The sequence below is a fragment of the Paramormyrops kingsleyae genome, chromosome 10, assembly GCF_048594095.1.
Source record: "Paramormyrops kingsleyae isolate MSU_618 chromosome 10, PKINGS_0.4, whole genome shotgun sequence".
In the NCBI taxonomy this organism is placed as follows: Eukaryota; Metazoa; Chordata; class Actinopteri; order Osteoglossiformes; family Mormyridae; genus Paramormyrops; species Paramormyrops kingsleyae.
The window spans coordinates 8093372-8117811 of NC_132806.1; the positions used below are offsets into that span (position 1 = coordinate 8093372).

The window sequence follows — 24440 nt, forward strand, 5'->3', positions numbered from 1 at the left end:
AAAGATTAAAAAAGGTGAAAAAATACAAAAAAACCTATCTTTGTGTTTTGTAAATTGTAAATATTTCAAAAACCACATTTTGGATTAGGTTCAATTTTAAATATATGGTTCTCAAACTTGTTTTCTACATATGTACCCAATTTAACATTATTTGATGAACTGCAACAGGTTTTATTGAGGAAAGAGCAAATGATGCAACTAGGCACCAAACCGATCCAAAACCTATCCAAAACGGCCACAGTGTAACTAGTACTGATTGTTAGGATAGAATTTTTTTCTAAATGCATTTTATGGTTTTTTTAAGCATGACAAGCGGTTTTTGGTTGATTTGATACATTTGTTTCTTTTATTGAATGTTATTTTTCTCTGTTTCTTAGTTAGACCTTGGATGCATGCATCCGACTCACTAGAGGGCAAAATTGGAAGAGTGAAAACCCCTTTGTTGCCTAGGAGCATATCATAGTTTGCAATACTTGTTTCATCTTCTTGAAGGCTAATACCCTAAAATTTGCTCACTGTTGCTCCAGTATCATTAATAAAGCAGGACTTTTCACCAGTCTAAGACTAAATAATGTTTTTAAATAATGTTGGAAAAAACATTGTGATTTGTAAGTGAGTTACATGCCATCCTTTAAAAAACATCAGTCAAATTTTTGAATGCAGTCTTTTAATACATTGTAATGCTTAAAATTTTGCAAAGCTGCAAAGACAGTATAGGTAACTCGGCAACATATTTTAGAAAATCCTCGGAGGTATACATAAGAATTGGCTATTGGAAAAACATAATTGCACATGCAAGCTATTAGTCTTATCAGTCTCAGCCGGATATGATATTTTTGCACTTTTCGCCCCTTACAAAATGGACAGGTTGGTCATTCTTACATTCAATCATAATACATTTGTCTGCTTTTTGTCCTGTGTAATTACAAGTTGGGTACGTTGTCGGTTCTATTAGTGTACAATTGATCAATTGAAAACGCTTCTTGCTTTTTCTCTGATTGTGATCTTTATAACCTGCATTTCCACATACATCTGTGATCTGTGATTCATTGACATTAACAATGAAAGTATTTGTTTTTTTACATTTTTTCTCTTTCAAATTGATGCTCCTTTCTTTAATTGTACTGGTACAATTATCGACTGTCATATTTTCTGCATAATGCTGCCTGATAAACTTCTCATATTGCGTCTCGTTGGGTTGCACGTCGATCTCAGACATCACTAGCATGGCTGCCCACCCAACAGCGAGGAACAGGAACAGAACAGGGCACACAGATGCCATATTTCCTTTCTGAAGAAGAAAACAAAAACAATCAATCAATCATTTATTCATATAGCGCTTTACAACACTAAAAGTGACCAAGGCACTTCACAATTAAAACTATAATATAAAAATAGGAGATAAAATTTAAAATAGAATAAGGTATCACAAATACACTACAACAAATGTGAGAAACACAATACATAAAACACAATAGCATGTCGAAAAGACACAGCATGGGGTACATGAAACAGTAAAATGTCAGCCCCAACTAAATATTAAAAGCTTTCCGAAATAAATAAGTCTTGAGTTTCGATTTAAAGTGGTTGTAGTCAGAAATGGTACGAATCTCTGGGGGTAGTTTGTTCCAGAGACTGGGTGCAGCTACAGAGTTTGTATTTAGACCTTGGAACTTCTAAAAGAAGTTGGTCAGCTGATCGTAGGGTTCTGCTGTGTCTCCTGATGGTTAATAATTCAGATACTGTAGATACGGTGGAGCAATGCCATTTAGAGATTTAAAAAGAAGCATTAAAAGCTTAAAATCAATTCTAGAACGTACAGGGAACCAGTGAAGTGACATCAACATTGGCGTAATGTGTGCGCGCTTAGGAATATTACTTAAAAAACGTGCAGCAGCATTCTGTACAAGTTGGAGACGATTTAAAAGAGATTGACATATCATTATTATTATTACTTTTTAGGGTATGTTATAGATTTAGGAATTGAAATATACATATATATGGGTACGATCACGTATGTGTATGCTACATATACACTCACCTAAAGGATTATTAGGAACACCATACTAATACGGTGTTTGACCCACTTTCGCCTTCAGAACTGCCTTAATTCTATGTGGCATTGATTCAACAAGGTGCTGAAAGCATTCTTTAGAAATGTTGGCATTTCTAAATGCATCTTGGGATAGCATCTTGCAGTTGATGGAAATTTGTGGGATGCGCATCCAGGGCATGAAGCTCCCGTTCCACCACATCCCAAAGATGCTCTATTGGGTTGAGAACTGGTGACTGTGGGGGCCATTGTAGTACAGTGAACTCATTGTCATGTTCAAGAAACCAATTTGAAATGATTCGAGCTTTGTGACATGGTGCATTATCCTGCTGGAAGTAGCCATCAGGAGGATGGGTACATGGTGGTCATAAAGGGATGGACATGGTCAGAAACAATGCTCAGGTAGGCCGTGGCATTTAAACGATGCCCAATTGGCACTAAGGGGCCTAAAGTGTGGCAAGAAAACATCCCCCACACCATTACACCACCACCACCAGCCTGCATAGTGGTAACAAGGCATGATGGATCCATGTTCTCATTCTGTTTACGCCAAATTCTGACTCTACCATTTGAATGTCTCAACAGAAATCGAGACTCATCAGACCAGGCAACATTTTTCCAGTCTTCAACTGTCCAATTTTGGTGAGCTTGTGCAAATTGTAGCCTCTTTTTCCTATTTGTAGTGGAGATGAGTGGTACCCGGTGGGGTCTTCTGCTGTTGTAGCCCATCCGCCTCAAGATTGTGTGTGTTGTGGCTTCACAATTGCTTTGCTGCATACCTCGGTTGTACCGAGTGGTTATTTCAGTCAAAGTTGCTCTTCTATCAGCTTGAATCAGTCGGCCCATTCTTCTCTGACCTCTAGCATCAACAAGGCATTTTTGCCCACAGGACTGCCACATACTGGATGTTTTTCCCTTTGCACACCATTCTTTGTAAACCCTAGAAATGGTTGTGCGTGAAAATCCCAGTAACTGAGCAGATTGTGAAATACTCAGACCGGCCCGTCTGGCACCAACAACCATGCCACGCTCAAAATTGCTTAAATCACCTTTCTTTCCCATTCTGACATTCAGTTTGGAGTTCAGGAGATTGTCTTGACCAGGACCACACCCCTAAATGCATTGAAGCAACTGCCATGTGATTGGTTGATTAGATAATTGCATTAATGAGAAATTGAACAGGTGTTCCTAATAATCCTTTAGGTGAGTCTATATAATACCGATTTGTCACATTATTAATTATTATTATTATCACTGATGTTGTTATAATTTTTGTTGTTTGATGAGTGTTATGTTTCTTATGGTTGTTTGTATTCTGTATTCCCCTATACTTATTTTTTTTCCATCCCACCAACAGTACATTATTAGTGTTATTATTTCTGTATAGCTTTTTTTTTTTCCCCCCCTCACCCAATGTTGATTGATGTCTGTTATTGTTACGCTTGTTGTTTCTGTATCCCCCCCTGTTTTTCTTTTTTTTTTTCCTTTTTCCACGGTACCGGTGAGTTTGGAGCGGCCACACTGTTTGCTCTTGAATTTAATGTAAAATAAAGTTGTCCTCCAAAGAGGGGGGGTGGTGGTGGGCAATAAAAAAAAAAAAAGAGATTGAGATATGCCAAAATAAAGGGCATTGCAATAATCAAGGCTGGAGCTGATAAAAGCATGAACAGCTTTCTACAGATCAAAGCAATTTAAAAAAGGTTTAACCTTAGACAAGAGGCGGAGTTTGAAAAAGCTTGTCTTAACTACTGTATTTATCTGATTGTCAAATTTTAGATTGCTGTCAAACATTACCCCAAGATTCCTCACAGCTTGGTTAGATACTTGATGTGAAAAACTGGAGTTGTCTATATCTCCAAACCCAAAAAATTCGGTTTTTCCTTCATTGAGATGGAGGAAATTCTGTGAGAACCACAGTTTAACCTCTGTGAAGCAATCAAGCAATTGAATTGAGTGATTTAAGTCAATCTGGTTTCATGGGTAGATAGATCTGGATGTCATCAGCATAACAATGAAAAGTGAGATTATGTTTACGTATTACAGAGCCAAGTGGAAGCATGTATAGCGAAAATAATAAAGGGCCAAAAACAGAACCCTGAGGGACCCCACAAGAAAGGGGAGCTTTAGAGGAGGACGTGTCACCAATCATAACAGAAAAAGTTCTGTTAGTCAAATACGAAGTAAACCAGTCCAGTACAGCACCCCGGATGCCGACATAATTGTTCAGGCGGCGTAGAAGTACTAAGTGATCTACAGTGTCAAATGCTGCTGTAAGATCAAACAACGCAAGAACGACAGGACATTTGGCATCTATAGACCGTGTTATATCATTGTGGACCCTTAAGAGTGCAGACTCTGTGCTATGCCTAGATCTGAAACCAGATTGAAACTTCTCAGAAATCGAATTTAAATTTAAAACGACTGCAACTGAATAAAAACAACCTTTTCTAAAACTTTTGATAAAAAAGGTAGATGGGAAACAGGTCTAAAATTTGATAAAATGGATGGGTCAAGATTAGGTTTCTTTAAGAGGGGCCTGATCACAGCATGTTTAAAAGCTGCTGGAAAAACTCCTGTGGTAAGACAGGTATTTATAAAAGACAGAAGATAAGGCCGACAGACATAGTGTTTAATCAATTTGAGGTAAAGTGGAACTCAAACCCAGGGCCCTAAAGATACACAACCCACTGAGTCACTGCACTTCCCAAGCACTACACACATGTACACTACAACAAACAATAAAAATACAATAAATTTTTTAAATTGCCCTGTGTCACGCCCGGCTCGTCCGATCCTCCTGTGTACAACGTGCCCTCGTTAACTTTGTGTGTAATCCCTATGTTTACCAGCTGTTCTTTGTTTCCTGTCATTAGTCCTGTGTATTTCAGTCCGCGTTCGAGTATGTTTCCCCAGTCCAGTCATTGACGTTACGTGTTTCGATGTTATGCATTAGGATTGATTCCTAATAAATCCCTCATTTCTGATCTCTCGTCTCCCTGTTCCTGCTTCCGCGATCTCAGTCATGACACCCTGGGTATGTGGCTATTCCTTTACTTGACCTGATAATAAATTCACCTTTCAACTTCTTTTCATAAACTGATATTTTGCAATGAATTGTTTCTCTGTCTTAGGCTGGTCATGCTTGTGTCCTGTTCTTTCCTAGTCCAATTTCTATTTTTGTTCCTTGATGTCTTAGAGCAGTCTTCCCAGTTTGTATTTTCTATGTTACGTGCTTGTTAATTGTTCCATCTGTTGCTCCTTGTCCTGTGCCCTCTGTGATTGGTTGATTGTCTGATGTTCCACACCTTGTCCTTCTCGTTAGCTGGTTAACTGTTGTATTTAAGTGCCTGCTCCTGGGGAGTATTCCACAAAGCAGGATCAAGGGAAAGTCTGACTTATTTCAACAAGTCAGAGGGCCTTGAATGGCCTGAACAGAGCCCTAATCTCAACCCAATAGAACACCTTTGGGATAAATTAGAGGAGAGACTGCGAGCCAGGCCTTCTCGTCCAACATCAGTGCCTGACCTCACAAATGCTCTCCTGGAAGAATGGTCAAAAATTCCCATAAACACTCCTAAACCTTGTGGACAGCCTTCCCAGAAGAGTTGAAGCTGTTATAGCTGCAAAGGGTGGTGCAACTCCATATTAAAGTCTATGTATTAAGAATGGGATGTCATTACAGTTCATGTGTGTGTAATGGCAGGTGTCCCAATACTTTTGGCAATATACTGTATCTTATTCTATTTTTACATAAATATTTTGCAATTAATTTCATTAGGCATTAAAAGGTCATATACTCCTGCAAGTACTCAAAGCGACAGGTATTTTAGGAACTGTAGTGACCTGGATTGATAACTGGTTAACGGATAGGAAGCAGCGAGTAGTTATAAGAGGCTCGATGTCACAGTGGGCCTGCGTTCATAGTGGGGTACCGCAGTGTTCAATTTTAGGACCACTTTTGTTCCTAATTTACATAAATGATATAGACACCAATATATACAGTAAACTGGTGAAATTTGCAGATGACACCAAGGTGGGTGGTGTAGCAGATACTGAACTAGCGGCTCAGCAGCTACAGCGGGATCTTAATTTAATTAGTGACTGGGCTGACACCTGGCAGATGAAATATAACATAGACAAATGTAAGGTACTCCATGTAGGGAGCAGAAATATAAAGTACAGGTATTTTATGGGACCTACTGAAATAAAGGTAGCTGATTATGAGAAAGACCTTGGTGTGTATGTTGATGCTTCCATGTCTCATTCTCGCCAGTGCGGGGAAGCAATAAAAAAGACCAATAGGATGTTGGGGTATATCTCCAGGTGTGTGGAGTTTAAGTCAAGGGAGGTAATGCTAAGATTATACAATTCCTTGGTGAGACCTCACCTAGAATATTGTGTACAGGTTTGGTCACCATATCTTAAAAAGGACATAGCGGCCTTAGAAAAGGTGCAGCGTAGGGCCACAAGAATGATTCCTGGTCTTAGAGGAATGTCATACGAGGAAAGGTTATTTGAGCTAAATCTGTTCAGCCTCAAGCAAAGGAGACTGAGGGGGGACATGATCCAGGTCTATAAGATTCTAACAGGTTTGGATGCTGTTCAACCGAATAGTTACTTCAGCATTAGTTCAAATACAAGAACTCGTGGCCATAGGTGAAAATTAACGGGAGAACATTTCAAACTGGATTTAAGGAAGCACTTCTTTACACAGCGTGTAGTCAGAGTATGGAATAGTCTTCCTGATAACGTAGTGCAAGCTGAATCCTTGGGTTCCTTTAAATCAGAGCTAGATAAGATTTTAACAACTCTGAGCTATTAGTTAAGTTCTCCCCAAGCGAGCTCGATGGGCCGAATGGCCTCCTCTCGTTTGTATAGTCCTTATGTTCTTAAGTAACTGAAATAGCACATAGAAATTTCTTGCTCCTAGAACAGGTACTGTTGTTGTTGCTTTCCTGGACTAATGGCAGGAACACAAGAAGCAGAAAAACTTTTCAAAATGAGAGCAAGTGCCAGAGGCTGTACTGTATTCCCTCACCTGGTTCGCAATGAAGATGACCAGTAGCTGGAGATGTCTCAGTGTTGTTAGTGAACACAGGTGAAGATCCCTCCTGTATGAGTGGTGATTTATATAGTTTAATCAGTACATGTCCAATGTGCAAGTTCTCTCACACAGAGACCACATGCATATTTCACTTGAACATGATAGTACTTTAATGTAAAAGTACTTATACAGTTAAGATATATACAATCACATTTACAGGAAAACCAAGGTGAACATTCATGTTCAAAATGATGGAATTCCATAATACTTAAAATGAATACATAAATATTTTACTAATTAGTTAAACCTATTCTCAACCCTGCACCCTAACGTTGGGCCCACTGCTTGTTTAAAATACTCTGGATCCACTTGTCATTCAATCACAAATTAGGACTTGTTTTTGTCAGGACAGTCACAAGATGTTAACCAAACACAAGTGTTGTTTAAGCCACTAAATAACCCTTGAACTGAACAGTACCTTTTCTGCCAAAACTGATTTTTGGATTCTTCACACCAATAACTCCATTCTGCTTATAGATTTTAAACTTCCGAGAGAGCAGTTTTATCAAGACTTGGTGCAAGTTTGGTGCAAATTGGTCATGGAGTTCATTTTCATTTTCCACTGCAGGGCCAGCTGACCAGTATGGAAAACAGCAAATAAAGTATAAATAAATTTCTTTACAGGTGCTTAAATGTAGTCTTTTCTTCTGCATTTCATTTCTGAGTTTATATCCAAGTTGTACAAAGTTTTTTCAGACCGCCAACTGCCCCCTGCTGAGTCTTTTGTCGTGGCCAGTGACCATGACGATAGTGACCATTTACCATATTAGCTCATGTGCTGCTTCCCTTCATAGAAAGTGCATGTCATGCTAGGCATGTGATATCCAGTTATTAAGTCCGACTTAACGTATGAAGTAAAACTGTTTCCAGGGCCAAATGGTCCAAACGCAACACAGAGTTGAAGCCAGTTACATTATTCACTGTAACTTCTTTCTTTTGTAAGGCATTCAAAAAGGAGAAAAGGGGACTAACTTTCTTTAAATTAAAAAGGGGGGAAGGGCAAAAAAATGTGAAAGGGGATTAAATTCTTGTAATTCAAATAAAGTGATGAGTATAGCAGTTCTGCCTGGAGGATTTAACGATATACAGTTGTACCACAGAACTGGAATTTAATCCGTTCAGAACTCCGGATCGAATCCTAAAAAGTTCAAATTTTCCCCATGTGAAATAATGGAAAACCAAATAATTGGTTCCCAGCCCAAAAAAAATACACCTAAATATGTTTTTTTAGCATTTAAACACAAAATGAACCGAATAAAACAAGAAGAGCATATACTGTACTAAACACATCTAAGCACATTTATCAAAACAGTAATTTGTAAAGTAAGAAAATAAATGTATCCAAACAATGTGTAAAGTTAAAAAACAACTATGTGTCCTGCCCCGATCGTCCACTCCTTCCATGTGCCATGCCCCCGTGGAATCCCGTGTGATCAGCTTTTTCTGGTTGTTGTCATTAGTCCTCTGTATTTCGTCCGCGTTTCAGTTTGATTTCCCAGTCCGGTCATTGTATTGTCCGTCTGCGTTTTGCCTGCCTTACCTGTAATTAAACCCCGTATTCCCAGATACCCTGACGTCTGCGCCTTTGTCTCCGTTCCGTCCCTGCTCGGCACGATAATATCATTATAATTAAATGTATTCATGGTTTATTATTAATATTATATTAATTAATACAAAATATTTCTTTTTAAATGTATTTTATTAAATAATAATAATTACTGTTACTGTCTATCATTGTCTAAATGTATTTTTACTGTCTAAATATATGTATTCAGCTAGTGTAAACATGCACGATGCTATCACAGCATGCACAATGCTTCACTGAGACTGAAGCGTTACCCTTTGTTTCCGAGAGACGTGCTGCGTGACTCATTTCCCCGCGTGTACAAGTTATCTTAGCTCAGTGCTCACGGTTTGACTTCTGAGATTCAGATCGAGTTCTAGCTTTTTTTTTCTAACTGGTTGGTTCGACTATTAAGAAATTCGAGTTCTAATGAGTTCGAGAACTGAGGTACCACTGTATCAGGTGTCAGTACACGTTTGGTATATCATTTTAAGTTCGGTACACACAACGAATGAAAACTATTAGGGGCAGAACCATGAGTGCACGTTGTGGCTAATCTTGGTTACAGTGCGTTATAGTTGGTTGTTTGGGAACATTATGGTTTCTAATAAATTACACTAGCAATGTAGAGAGTGTAGTTCGTAAAACCAAGAATGTCCAATGCTGTTATACCAAATTTGTATATATTGCCTGACAGGAGCCAGGCAGAAACAGCTTATCCAACTTCTTAGTCTCTCAGGGGCATTATGCATGGCTGTAGTAATTACCTAGGGATATTTAGGACTTACCCATTTGGGGAAGAATTTGGAAACTAAAGGGAAAAAACAGGGGCCAAAGTAGGATTTGTTGCTTAGCCAGATAATTTGTTGTACCTTAAATATGACAATTCAAAAGTTATTGACCAGCCACATCTTAGTTAGCCAACAGTGTGCCAGATAGATTATTGCAGACATACTCGCAACAGACAGGAAAAAATATATACGTGAGTTTATGATTTACAAATGTTTTTTGACCATTAAACATTATTTACTTTACATGTGAAATTTTTTTAGCAGGTTTACAGTTAGCGGAACTAGATTTAGTGGAAGCTATTTGCAGGGCTGTCAACTTTGGTCAGCCGGTTGGCGTGAGATTTTCGATTTCAAGTCCGCACACGCATTTACACCTTTGTTACAGTTTTATTCCCTTGTAAATGGTCTGTAGGGTTTGCAAACTACCCCAACGCTTTTGCTGCAGCTAATTTTAGGTTTATAATGTAATAATATAAATTTGCCGTAAGATTTCTTGCACGAGCGTGAGAGTCCGAAAGCGTGAGTGTCACGCCAGATGCGTTACAGTTGGCAGCCCTGTATTTGATCTGCTAATGGTTTTCAAAGTTAGCGGAAATGGTAATCTATTAACGCAAAAGTTAGCTTGACTAATTAGTGGTTAGCAGATTAGCGGAACCCTGCCCACCACTGCAAATAAGCATGTCTTGTTATTCATACATGTCGACGGACTCATTGCCTGACGGACTAATTTTTCCCAATTGTCTTAATCTCAAAACAAATTACGTTTTCCCTGATCTGTTGAGATTGTAGGCTATCAAACCTTGAACCCAACAACGATCGAGTTTGTGCTAACTGAATATTGTGTACCGTTACATCCTAATACTAAACATGAAAAATTGTACAAATGGCTGTTTAGTTTACGCAGCCACTTCCTCTTCTCTTTATTTTCACATGGGAAGCAGTAAAAGTTTAGTATTTTATTTCAGATGGATTAAAACACTGAGACACAGAACACTGCAGCCTGTAGACTTTAATTTGGTTTCGCCCAGGAAATAGTATTGTTACATGATTCAAACATCCTAACTTAACAAGCAGATACAGTACGATTGGATGCATCATATAAGATATTGAGTGGCTGAGAGATCGATCAAAAGGGATCGTGGGTTGTCAGATCTTTTTCCTGTGGTTGGCTAGAAAGCCTTGCCTATCAGCTAAAACTGAAATTCCCTGAACCATGTACTGTATATGAAGCAGCTTACATGCTGAAATCCATGGGGGAACAATGAATGACGGGATGGATGGCCAATAGAAAGGGGCAGCTTTTGCTATGTTTAGCCATTTCAGCTTTTTTTTCTTTTCTTACCTAACTACAGTATGACGGATATCGATTATTGCACTTTGAGTGGTGAGTGCTTTGTCAATCATTTATGTAAAAATAAAAAAAACAGGGAGTGCACATTTCAGGATGGCCATCTGTCGAAACACTGGCAAAGTGAATTTTTTAACATCATAAATAGTTTTTCTCCGATGTCGTTTTCTCTATACAGTGTGTGTGTGTGTATGTATATATATATATAAAACTTGTCAGCTGTACTATCGAGTTACATGCAAATGAGTTCTTAATAATAATTAATAAAAATACACTTATTAAAAAACATTTGTGGAAGTAGTTTATTCATGTGAACTTGCTGCAGCAATAAGGGTTAACGTGAAACTAACGGGGTGCGATTGCATCATCGGCGTAAGAGCTGAGCGATACGTAGTAGGGGGAAGGAATTCGGACAGCGGAAGAAATTCGGCATGATGGCGCATTTGCTTTGATAAGTTAAGCTGTGCTGGCAAGCGGAGTAAGTAAAAATAATGCTTTGCAGTCGTGGCTCCAAACGGGACATATTAAAAAGTGCGGCGAATATGTCGAGCAGCACAGGAGAAACTGAAGTCGACGACAGGGAACCCAGCACAAGTGCTAGTGGCCACTTGCTGTGAGTGTTTAAATGCAGTACAGTTGTTAATGTTGTCTGTTGATTGTGACTGATGGTTACAGTAAATACTAAATATTTCTCATAATAGGAATAAAATTGATGCATGTGTAAACTATAGTTCTCCTACGCTGCTGTATTATAATGTCAGTCATAATAGTGGTACTTGGAAAGCTAAATATTTTCTGAGCTGGTACTTGTTGCGAAAAGTTTGAGAAACACTGCATTATGCATACCTTTATAATGCACTACAAAGCATCCTAAATGCTTATACCGACCATTACAATGCTTTATAAAGGTATTGGATTTTCATAAAGCATTAAAAACATGCCTATAAATATATTTCTCTATAGTGCATTATAGATGAGAGCTTCATAAAGCATTCATAATGCATTATACACGTGGCTTTTATGTGTTTTGAGAAATATTTTTAGCCATGCTTGAATGCATTGCTATTTATTATGAATGTGTTTATATATTACTAAAAAAATTACATTAAGTGTTAGCAATATTTCTTTACAAAATGCAAATGTGATTACTTACATAATTCAGATTATATTTAATCACAATAAAGTACAATTTTTCACATTGATGAATTTGTTTTATGTTACAGTTCCACTTATCATAATCAATGTGCGCTCTGCCAATCACCTAGAGGGGAATAGGTTCCCTAAATGTTTGCACCCAGCCATCAGGAAGGCATGGAGACCATTTAGCAGAATGGTACAGTGTGAGCAACCTGGACAACTTTACATGGCTGCTGCGTCTGCAGGAAGCATGTGGTCTAAATCTTGCAACATGGTTATTAATCGATTTATGTGTCATTAACTGCATGTATTCTACCATGCACGTTCTTAGTCTCCCTTAAGGGGTCCTCTTCTCTTAAATTGCTTTCTCTGGACATTTCAAATGACTTCCTTTATCTGCTAGGTCAAATACTGGATCGCAAAGAATTACTGAATCACAGGTTCAGCTATAAATTAACCTAACAGTGTCTGCCCTCTATTGGCCGGCCTGTCCGCGGTATTGCTGCTGGTTACCAGTCTTCAAAAATATCAATTAAAACAAATCATAACATTAAAAATTCTGACCGAATGTGACTTAATTATTGTAATATAAAAGTTTCTAGCCTTTAACAAACAATATCTGGTCAAAAAGCAACTTAAATACAAATATTAATAACATATATTAGTGTTTCAACATGACTACCAGTCAGACTGTGCACTTCGTAGTAGTTTACATGAATGACATAACAGTCATCGCACAAAGTATTCTGATCTTGGCATTCTTATCTCTTTAAGGGTCCAATAAACGGTATCTGTTATAGTCTTTTAATCTAAAAACAAGCTAAAATGGTAAACCACAGCAGAAACTACCCCTGTTTATATGGCATCCATGTCATCATCCATTTTCACCCATAGATTTCAGCAAGTACACTGTGTATTTACACAGTTCACGGCATTCAATGTGGAGCCCTCAGCCTATTGAAGAGTGTGAGCTCTTCAGCAAACAGGGAAATCCATTTAGCTTTTGCTGAATGGCAAAGGTTTTCAGCCAACCACCAAGTAACATGGGGACTACCAATCCTCCCTTTTGACGGACCTGTTGGTTACGCAATAACCTGCAGTTCCTCGAAACAGGAAGAAACAAATAACCAGTAAAAAGACAAGGTGAACGACATATTACAAGCCCTGCCTTATTTTAAAGCCATGCTACACAACAGCATCGTGGCTCTGGTCACTGTTGTTGCAGCTACTAGTGACCACTCAGCAGAGGGACATGCCATGAATGAATTTTAAAACCAGGAATGGAATTAAGCAGAAACACGAATTAAACATAGGTCAGGCACTTTTTAAAGGTCCAAACATCAGTGCTGGAACCCAGTTGTATTTCCTAGGATTTTTCTTCTTCTTCTTCTTATTATTATTATTCTATGCTAAAATGATACAGGTATAGAAACACCAAATTTGGAGTAGTGCTGCAGAATTGCACCCACTACTCAGGCAAGCCAAATCATACTCATCGGCCTGATGGTGGCACTATTGCGCATTGTTCTATGTTTTGGCCTATATCTCCAGGGCTGTGAGTCATAGAAACAAAATTCTTTTTTCCAAACATCCCCTAGCTCATGTTAAAAAATGGGACTATGAAGCTCTGCCCACTTAGATTATTTTGCTGATTTGCATAATGTGAAAATTCTACTTTTTCAATCTTGTCCTAGACCGTTCATGTGATTCTCACAAAATTTAAACTGCAGAATCTTGAAACCATGGAGACAAAAAGTTATCTATAGGATTTTTATCAGGCAAATCGTTGCAGTTCTACAGATAAAGGAATTTCATGGATGTGGCCTTTTTGCATTTAACGATTTCTTGTCAAAAGAACATCCGATTCTCACCAAATGTTATTTGTAGTTGGTACAACATTCTGAAGCCACTCTTGAAATTACATAATAGTCACCAAATAGGGGGCACTATAACACAGAATAGCTTATAATTCAGAAACCTTCAGACACAGAAAGATGAAATTTTGTGAACCCTATTCATGGCTAGATGTCCCCACTAATCATTTAATAAAAGTTAAACTTATTTAACTTGGCTCACAACAGTCATTTGCATTTCACCAAGCTATAATTACGCTTGTATATGACTGAGAATCCTGACATTTTGTGCCATGGTGCAACAGTTCCTCCACTGTTCATGACTGTAAAGAGAAACCAGTCAGTCTAATGGTGGTGCTATAGTGCTGTTTTACATTTTGGCCCATATTTTCCAAACTGTGGGTCGTAAAAAGTAAATGATCTTTTCTTCACATCCCTTGGCTTCAGGCAAGCATCTATTCAGGCCATAGTGCTTGGACCCCGATAATTACTTCCTGTGGCTATATTTTTACTTTTGTTTGCTGTTTTCAAGACCTGGTAAACTGGAGGTGGTGTGGGAAAAGCTGGCCAACCGCCAGCTTTACATTATTACACTTATTATTATTATTAAAAAATCTGAGGCAGCTTTACTGGAATCCCGTTTTAGATCGTTAAAATTGGTCCCATAGAGTTTAAACTGTTTGCGTCAAAGTGGAACTCAAACCCAGGACCGTAAAGATACATGACCCACTGAGTCACCACACTGCACGAACATTACACAAATAACATAGAATATCAAGGAGCAAGTCAAACAACACAGCAGGGGGGTATTCCATGAAAGTAGCTAAAGAAAGGCAGACTTTCCCTTAACCCTGCTCGTGGAATACCCCCCAGGTCTGCTGTTTAAGAATATGTTTATTTGCCCTAACAAGTTCATTCTTTCAAAAAAGATGTGGTGATGAAGTTTAGAGGACATTAAAAAGCTATTTATATACAGGTATAAATAATTGTATTTGCACACAGAGGGCAGGAGCTTGCATTGTGTATATACTCACCCAGTTTGTGGTGACACGCAGTAGCTGCAGATGTCTTGTAGCTTGAAGACAACTATTGTTTTTACATGGTTTACTGAACTAAGTCCCACCCTTGAAAGTGCCCCTCCCACGTAGACCAAATGGAAATATCTGGTAATTCACATGTATATGTACACCTCATAAGGGTATATATTGGATATATATGTCTACTATTTTAAATTATATATATATATATATATATATATATATACATACACACACACACACACACACTCTATATTGCGAAAAGTATTGGGGCACCTGCCTTTACACACACATGAACTTTAATGACATCCCATTCTTAAAACATAGACTTTAATATGGAGTTGGCCCATCCTTTGCAGCTATAACAGCTTCAACTCTTCTGGGAAGGCTGTCCACAAGGTTTAGTAGTGTGTTTATGGGAATTTTTTACCATTCTTCCAGGAGAGCATTTGTGAAATCAGGCACTGATGATGGACGATAAGGCCTGGCTTGCAGTCTACGCTCTAATTCATCCCAAAGGTGTTCTATTGGGTTGAGGTCAGGGATTTGTGCAGGCCAGTCAAGTTCCTCCACACCAGACTCACTCGTCTATGTCATTATGGACCTTGCTTTGTGCACTGGTGCGCAGTCATGTTGGAACAGGAAGAGGCCATCCCCAAACTGCTCCCACGAAGTTGGGACCATGAAATTGTCCAAATTGACTTAGAATGTAGCAGCATTTAGGGTTCCTTTCACTGGAACTAAGGGGCCAAGCCCAACCCCTGAAAAACAACCCCACACCATAATCCCCCCTCCACCAAACTTTACACTTGGCACAATGTAGTCAGGCAAGTACCGTTCTCCTGGCAACTACCAAACCCAGACTTGTCCATCGGATTGCCAGACAGAGAAGCGTGACTTCTCACTATAGACAACACATCTCCACTCTGCTGTAGAGTCCAGTGGCGGTGAGCTTTACACCACTGCATTTTACGCTTTGCATTGCACTTGGTGATGTAAGGCTTGAATGCAGCTGCTTGGCCATGGAAACCCATTCCATGGAGTTCTCTGTGCACTGTCTTTGATCTAATCTGAAGGCCACACGAACTTTGGAGGTCTGTAGCTATTGACTCTGCAGAGTGTTGGCGACTTCTGCACACTGGCCTCAGCATGCGCTGTCCCCACTCTGTCATTTTACGTGGCCTACCACTTCACAACTGATTTGCTGTTGTTCCCAATTGCTTCCATTTTGTTATAATACCACTAACGAATGACTTTGGAATATTTAGTAGCGGGGAAATTTCACTAATGGACTTATTGTACAGGTGGCATCATGTCAATCCTATTTTATACACCTGTGTGTTGAATTCAATGATTTGGAGGGGTGTCAAAATACTTTTGGCAATATAGTGTGTGTGTGTGTGTGTGTGTACAGTATATATACACTCACCTAAAGGATTATTAGGAACACCATACTAATACGGTGTTTGACCCCCTTTCGCCTTCAGAACTGCCTTAATTCTATGTGGCATTGATTCAACAAGGTGCTGAAAGCATTCTTTAGAAATGTTGGCCCATATTGATAGGATAGCATCTTGCAGTTGATGGAGATTTGTGGGATGCACATCCAGGGCACGAAGCTCCCGTTCCACCACATCCCAAAGATGCTCTATTGGGTTGAGATCTGGTGACTGTGGGGGCCATTGTAGTACAGTGAACTCATTGTCATGTTCAAGAAACCAATTTGAAATGATTCGAGCTTTGTGACATGGTGCATTATCCTGCTGGAAGTAGCCATCAGAGGATGGGTACATGGTGGTCATAAAGGCGTGGTGGTCATTGTGCGTGAAAATACCAGTAACTGAGCAGATTGTGAAATACTCAGACTGGCCCGTCTGGCACCAACAACCATAAAGGGATGGTCATAAAGGGATGGACCTGTGATTGGTTGATTAGATAATTGCATTAATGAGAAATTGAACAGGTGTTCCTAAAAATCCTTTAGGTGAGTGTATATATATATATAACTTTCATGTTGATAAGCAAATAAAAAGAAGCAGAAACCAGACATAGAAAAAGACATGCTACCGAAACATTTTCTCACCCTCAAAAGTACAGTTTTCACACTTAGTAAACCCTTGTATCTGTTCTTACTACTAATAGCTGCATGTGTGATAAATTTGTATCATGCAGCTGTCCTCCTTCCCTGCAGTCCAGCCTCATTCAGTCAGTCTGCACAAATAATTAGAACATTTCTATAGTATTAACTCAGTGAGGTATTTATTTTCTTAGATCTTTTGCAATAGAGCTTTGCAAACCGGAGGGAGTGAAAAGCAGAAATGGTGAATGCGGTAAATTCACCTTCAACGTCCCTAAAGAGAGGGACAGGGTGTGCATGATCCTTCCATAACAGATAGCGTGTACTGGGTGTATTCCTATATATAAATGAACCATTCCTAAATAATAAATACGAGGCGAGCGAAAAGCTAAAGACCTGAGTTTAGTCTGTACAATAAATATGGCTGCACGGTTTACAAAATTAGTTCATCTTTGTGGGGACTCTCCATTCATTTCTATGGGGAAAACTCTAATCACAACATGAGGACCTTAACCCCCACCCAGCCGTAACATTAACCATAAGTAACCAAACAAAATACGAGACTTTTTGCATTTTTAGTTTTTTGATTGCATTCACAGAACTTTGTGGGGACCTGAAAATGGTCCCCACAACATCAAAGTAATAGGTTTTTATTACATTGTGGGGGACATTTGGTCCCCAGAGTGTAATATAAACCTAATCCACACATACACATACTGTACTGTTAAAATACTTCCCTCCGAGGACTGTCACCTTTGCATAGTGAAGAGGTTCCAGTATTTCAGTGATCCTGTAAGGTATGTTATATTAAGCTTGAGCGTCTGATAGTACTACCCCTTTTGGAAGTTACCAAGAAAAACTAGAGTACCCTGCCCAGAATAGGGTTACCAAGATCCCCCCAAGGAACATGTGAGCCTTGATCAGAGTAGTGGCGGTGTGGGGGGTTTGTTGAATTGCACATAGCCATGTTATGTGAGCTGTTCAATAGGTACTCTGTGCTTTTGGAATTTTGCAGACAGAGAAATAGACTCTTCGGCACCCTGGTCATGTGGTATGAGCCTCTTTATATCTGTGTGGCTTTCAGCAGAAAAGAGCTCCATCATATTTCTGCTCTATGCCTTCATGCCGCCTCTGTGCAGATTTTGGGCAAAGTATTTATATCAAAAAGCAGCAGAATAGCAGTTTTCTGTTTTTTATGGAACATCCATCCAAACATACCGTGTTATGACTGCTAATTTGTACTGATATTCAATGATTATTCTGGAGCCAGACAGATGAAAACAAATTAAATCAATAAATAGTAGGCTGCTGGTGGCTCTGTTGGTTAAGGCCCTGTGCACATGCTTATGATTCATCATTTGTTTCTAGGCACCACTTTCACTGCATTACCAAATGCCTTCATACGAGCACTGATGTCCACATTTCTGAGTGGCATTTTGAGCTAAAGAAACACCCTGAAAAATGCGATTAACGAATCCAAAATTAAGGTAAATAAGGAAGGAAAGAAGATCACTCATCAGACTGTGAAACAGGGCATGCAATATGATAATGTAATATGTTTGTGTGTGTGTTGTGGTGTTCTCTTCATCAATAATAACAGAAAGGGGTATTGCTGTTGTACTTATGCACTTCAAATATATTTCAACGAAACATTTTTAAAAATTGAGAAGATTGTCCCACTGGCCCGACCTGGTGGTGAAGCTCAGTGTCTTCCCTCTATACCAGTACATTGTGGGATGGATGATTTATAAGGGTTGAAAGGTGCATCGGAAATCTGTAAAAGACTCAGTATGTATATTTATTGACCTGAGCTCTGCATGTATTTTTTTCCTTTGTGTTCTTTTAGATTTTCTCCCTACCTGCAATCCTGCTTCATACCAGCAGTCAGGACTTGTAATTTATAATTTATACTGACAATGACAACTTTGTGAATTTTGTATATTACCTCTGGCTGTCTATGTGTAATATATAAACTAACTTATTTGCATGCATAGAGTAGTTTCTGAAAACCAGTCTTTCTGAAATCAACCATGCTGAGAGATCTTAGACAGACGTGCAGATACTCATAAATCCCAGGCTGGTGCTGTGCTGCTGGTTTTTCTGGTGGACAGAAGGACTGACTGTGTTGCTCATGTGGATTTAAGGTCTGAAATTCTCTGTACTTCATACCTCTTACTGGTCACATTACAGATTGGGAATGGGGGACCCAAATGTGAAACAAACAGATGCTAATGTCCAAAAGCCAGGGAGTCGATCCTGGGACTGAAAGGAGAGGCAGGCACTCATGCAGACATAGGAGTGTCAGTACAAGCAGGCACACTCGGAAGGGGGTGAGGATCGGGAGATACACACACCTGAAACCACACAAGAGGAAGCTCAGACACGCGGGATGTGTCGGGGAAAAATCTGCGATATATCGGGGGATGAGATAGCTGAACCACGATATAGCGGGGATCACTGTATTTAAAATTGTATCAGGAGGTCCATTCAGTCATGGCCCCATTGTTTACACCCAGGAGCAGCTGCTAGCACTGGGCTACACAAGGCTTCTCCCTGCAGATAGACTGTGTTGACCTCTGCAGGGTTATTCTGCACATTTTCAATCACAGTCTCAGTCTGGAGTGAGTACCAACCTTGTAGAAGACCTCCTGTGTGATTCCTGTCCCCAGGACTGCACACCCTAGGGACCCCAGTCACTTCAGGCCGGTAGCCTTGACATCCAGTCTGATGAAGAGGATTGTACTCAACCACCTTCGACACCTGGTGAGCAGTGAGCTGGACCCTCTTCAGTTTGCGTATAGACCGGGTATCAGAGTGGAGGCTACGATCATCTTCCTGCTCCATCAGTCCCATTCTCACCTAGACAGCATTGGTGGCACTGTGACAGTCATGTTTTTTTTTTGCTCCTCCTGTGCTTTTAACATAATACAGCCAATACTGTTAAGGGAGAAGCTGTAGATGTCCTGTACGAGAAAAGCCAAAGTCGTCGCCACCTGCTAAGAACACTGAGGTCTTTCGGTGTGTGCAGGACATAATAGGACTTTTTATGACATAATAGTTGCATCTGCAGTATTCTATGTAGTTGTCTGTCGGGGATGCGGGAGCTCAGAGAGGGACAGGAAGAGACTAAACAAGCTGGTCAGAAGGCCTGGCTCTGTTCTGGGCTGCTCTTTGGACTCTACTAAGGAGGTGGGTCAGAGGAGGGTGTTGGCCAAACTTCCAATCCCTCTTACCCCCTGCACGTGACAGTGGGAGTGTCACGCAGATCATTCAGCACCAGATTGCTATATCCAGCATGTAAGAAGCAACGCTTCCACAGATCCTTCATTCCATCTGCCATCAACTTCACAACTCCACAGTCAAGTGAAGTGCACTGATTTCTCCTACACTCTATACACTACATATGACTGTACACTTCACAAATATTCACTGTATTTGTGTGACTCGTATATTGTATATGTATATCCTGCTCAGTGCACTATATGTGTCGTACTAGATGCACTACCTGAATTTGTGTCGTTACACATGCAATTACTTTTTCCACTGCATATTTACCTTACAGCATATTCAAAATGCAGCAGCTCAAATTGCCACCAGGAGCAGGGAGTTTGAACACATAACCCCTGTTCTTAGTTCCCTGCATTGCCTTCCTGTTAGGTTCAGAACTGACTGCAAAGTTCTCCTACTTTCATATAAGGCACTTAAAGGTCTAGCTCCTGCCTACCTGACAGAATTACTTCAAGTTTACAAGCCGCATCGTCCACTCAGATCGCAGAATACAGGTTTCCTTGTCGTTCCACATATAAATAAAGTGAGAGTGGGCGGTAAAGCATTCTGCTACAGGGCCCCTATATTGTGGGATGGTTTACCAGCCTATGTTCAGGATGCTGATTGGGTCTCAGTCTTTAAATCTCAGCTGAAGGCCTATTACTTCAGTTTAGCTTACCCGCAACCTAACACACCGTAACTATGGCTGCTGGTGCTGCTGTACATGTCATTTTTATCTACTATGCTTGTCCATTTATGTGTCAACGCATGTTCTGACCATTCATGCTCTCTACCTTCCCACATGTCCAGATAGTGCCCAGGGTGGACTCGTTGATGGACTTTGTCTTGATCCTTAATCACAGCTTATACCTGCCTTTAGCAAGCAAGTCCACTCCTTTCTGTTTTCAGTAATGTTACCATGCCCGGGGGGGGGGGGCAGCTAGTTGACCTTGGACCCCCAGAATGTTTTTTCTCCTTACTTGGGAGTTTTTGGTCCCTCTCCTCCATTGTTATCTGCCTTTCTTTATTTTATTTGTTTCCTTCCTTTTTCCCATTCTGTATTACTCTCTCTAATGATGTATCACAACACATCCATGTAAAGCACTGTGGGACGACTCTGTTGTGAAAGGCTCTATATAAAAATAAATTGTCTTAACCATAATTGCACCCACTAATCTTACTCTTGTCAATCTTAATTGCAAGCCGCAATGCAGAACAGCTGTCAATACTCCAGTGAGTTTGACCAGGCGAGGAGGCCTGGCTGCAGAAAGCCATCAGGAACCATCCTCACATTACCTGCATTTCAGTCCAAAACTCTTCTCCCTCTACACATATAACTGCTGACTCAGAAACACAACCTCATTTTTAATTTGCAGATGATACAACCATACTTGGCCTTATTGACAACAGCAATCAGACCTCGAACTGGAAACAGGTGGATGACATCATTATCTTTGGAGAAGAGAACAAAGGATGGAAATATATACTTCAGTCCACACAGTGAAGGCAATGTTTGCTACAACATTTTACAAATAACTGCCTGATATGACATGTCATCCTTCTTTCCACCTCGAGCTTTAGTGTCATCATGAGAATATTCATAGTCAAAGTGTAATACAAGATTCAACAATAGGTGGCAGTACATAGTTATAAAAAATTAAAAGTGGTGCCACTCCTAATTATCAAGGTGCCCTTCAGCTTAGACCTGGTTGGGCCAGTGGCGCAGATAGGATTTTTGAATTGGGGGGGACCATGCTTAGCCAGGAAAGCGCCGCTCAATTTCATTCACCTCTAGGAACTGCGTCAGGGAGCCGGGCCAATCAGTAGAGGGAGGGCTGGAAGCAGTAACGCTGAATTCAAACGATGCACTCCAGCACATATCACATGTCACAACCAAACTGTAGTGATTGGTTGAAGCAGAAAGTATCTGCCACCGTGTAGTAAACACATGTCAATTACTAGGGTTCACAAAGTGAAATGATGTGAAAGGGGCTGATGCATCAGGCTAGACCAAGCTGTCAGCATTTCAACTGTGTAATTAGAACTAGTGGTTACATTTTTTTGTGCAATAAAGGCCTTAACTGGTGCTTAATTAGTCTATTTGTGTAATTTAGGCAAATGGTTTGCAATAAAAAACAATAAAAATGAGATACTTATTTCAAACCACAGAGCAACAATGAACACCGTCAACAAAGTCCTACTTGATAAATGCTACCCATACAATCTAAGGTATCTAAGATAGGTTATGCGAACGTCCTGTCCGTGTGTGAACGGCAGTCCTGAACAGACGTCTCTTCGCTCATTTTCCTAACGAAACGTTGCTATGCTCGCTCGATTATGCACGGAGAGTCACATTAATCTGCGTCAAAACTGCCTTAACACATTAACGCTGACAGCACTAATTTTAACATTAGCATGATATCGTTAAACAGGCAACAAGTAAGGGATAGCCTACTTACATCGTTTGGTTTTTCAAAAAACGCTGTAATTGTTTTTTGCCTTTTCGTTGGCTTCATCCTTCTATTCAATCCATCAGATGGGCCAAGTGGTCACTATGGTTACCGCTACAACTTTGACAGGCACCGATGAGGCAGCTCGTATGATTCAGGACCCCTTAACAATAACAAAAACACAAGAAGTGCTGCTAGGAGCTTGAAGGTAGCCGTAATAAAGCATGTTCAGATTTTCATTTAAGATGTGTGAAATAAAATGTTTCAGTCCCTAAAACAGGAATATATAAATAGGAATATAAAATACTTTGCACTCTCAGCGGAGGCGGACGCACTTCTCTCCCTCTCCCTCCCCTTATCTTCCCTGCTTTGCTTCTCTCGTCTCGTCTAGTCTACTGTCTAACTGTCTATACTCGGGAGACCCTCTCAGCCCTGCTCTTCAAAACTAAGGAAATTATGGATTTGATCAACTGGTCTCTCAACGCAATTGACACCATCTTCTCGCAGAGGAGCGCAGGTTCGGGGGAACCTGACTGTCCTGCAGGAACGTACGCAGCCGGCTACACGATGGATGGATGGGAGAAGTGGAGGGTCGTGTGTCTGGCAGCTCTTTCCGTGGAGGACATCGAAGATATCTACCTATTCGGAACCTTGATAACGGGTCTTATGCTGATTGGATTAGGCATCGCCCTGGTTTATCGGAAATTGAAGAAAACGGTGACAGCCGCTCAAAACCCCTCTAGGCTGGCCAAATTGATTGATGGTCTTGGCGGAGCTGTTGGCGCTCAGACTATGGCCATAGATCGCAAACTGGATAACATCACAGTGTCAAATGACCGCAGATTTGATTACATCACCGTGACTATGGACCGCAGACTGGAGAACATCACGGAGGAGCTAAAGGCTTTGCACAGGATTTAAACGACGGGGACCAGCGTGGACATTAGAGGAGCTGCGAAATTGCAGCTTCTCGCACAAAAACCCAAACAACCCTATTCTATCTCTTTTGGCTCCCCCCTAATCAGCACGGGCCTTGGCCAAGGCCTCTGCTGAGCTCAACAACTCCCCCTGAAGAACAAGGCAGTGAGACTCTCTTGCATTCCTCTCCCCCAACCACAAGGACACCCTACCCCCATCCCACGCCTTCGCCGCTTCATACCCCCAGCGTGAACGAGCGGGTCCTTGTACAGCGCCGTCTGGCTGCAGGAACGGACGGCTGTTTGTCTATGCTGGACTACCTCCACCTCCCCATTCCCCACCCCTGTTGCAAGTCTCGACTTGATGTTGTGAGCTATGGTGACTATGTGCTTATTGCTGAGGTGTTTTTTTTTCTCTGTTCCTATATTGTCCTCCCTACTGGAGTACAGTCTGGGGGCTGTTTTTTTTTTATTCACCTACACTATCCTCGCGTAATCTTGTTTCTCTGAGTTTTCCTACAATCCCCTGTCTTCCTGACCTGTCTACCCCCTACGTGTGTTGTATATGTATGGTCGGGTTGATAGCCATTATTTCGCTGGTACTTGTGACCATGTGACAAGGTGTATTGCAACAGCAATAAAGGGCTTCATCAATCAATCAATCAATCAATCAATATGATGCCTTGTCCACACGTACATGGGTATATTTTAAAACATACCTTTTTCTATACGTCTTGGGCTTTTGCCCACATGTAAACGCCGTCTCAGGTCGCTAAAAACTGAGCTTTTGCAAAACTCCATCCAGGGTGAAGATTTGAAGAAACTCCGTTTTCAGCGTTTAC

At 40.4% G+C, this 24440-nt stretch overlaps 1 protein-coding gene across 1 annotated transcript; it reads right to left on the reverse strand.

The window, feature by feature from the left end:
* Window positions 1-673: 673 nt before the first annotated feature.
* LOC140593246 (ribonuclease-like) lies at window positions 674-3939 on the reverse strand. Its single transcript, XM_072717198.1, has 3 exons — window positions 3915-3939; window positions 1908-1954; window positions 674-1291 (listed from the first exon to the last, which is right to left on the reverse strand). The coding sequence occupies exons 1-3, from the start codon at window positions 3937-3939 to the stop codon at window positions 818-820; spliced, it is 546 nt and encodes a 181-aa protein (XP_072573299.1). The 3' UTR covers window positions 674-817.
* Between the last annotated feature and the right edge of the window lie 20501 nt (window positions 3940-24440).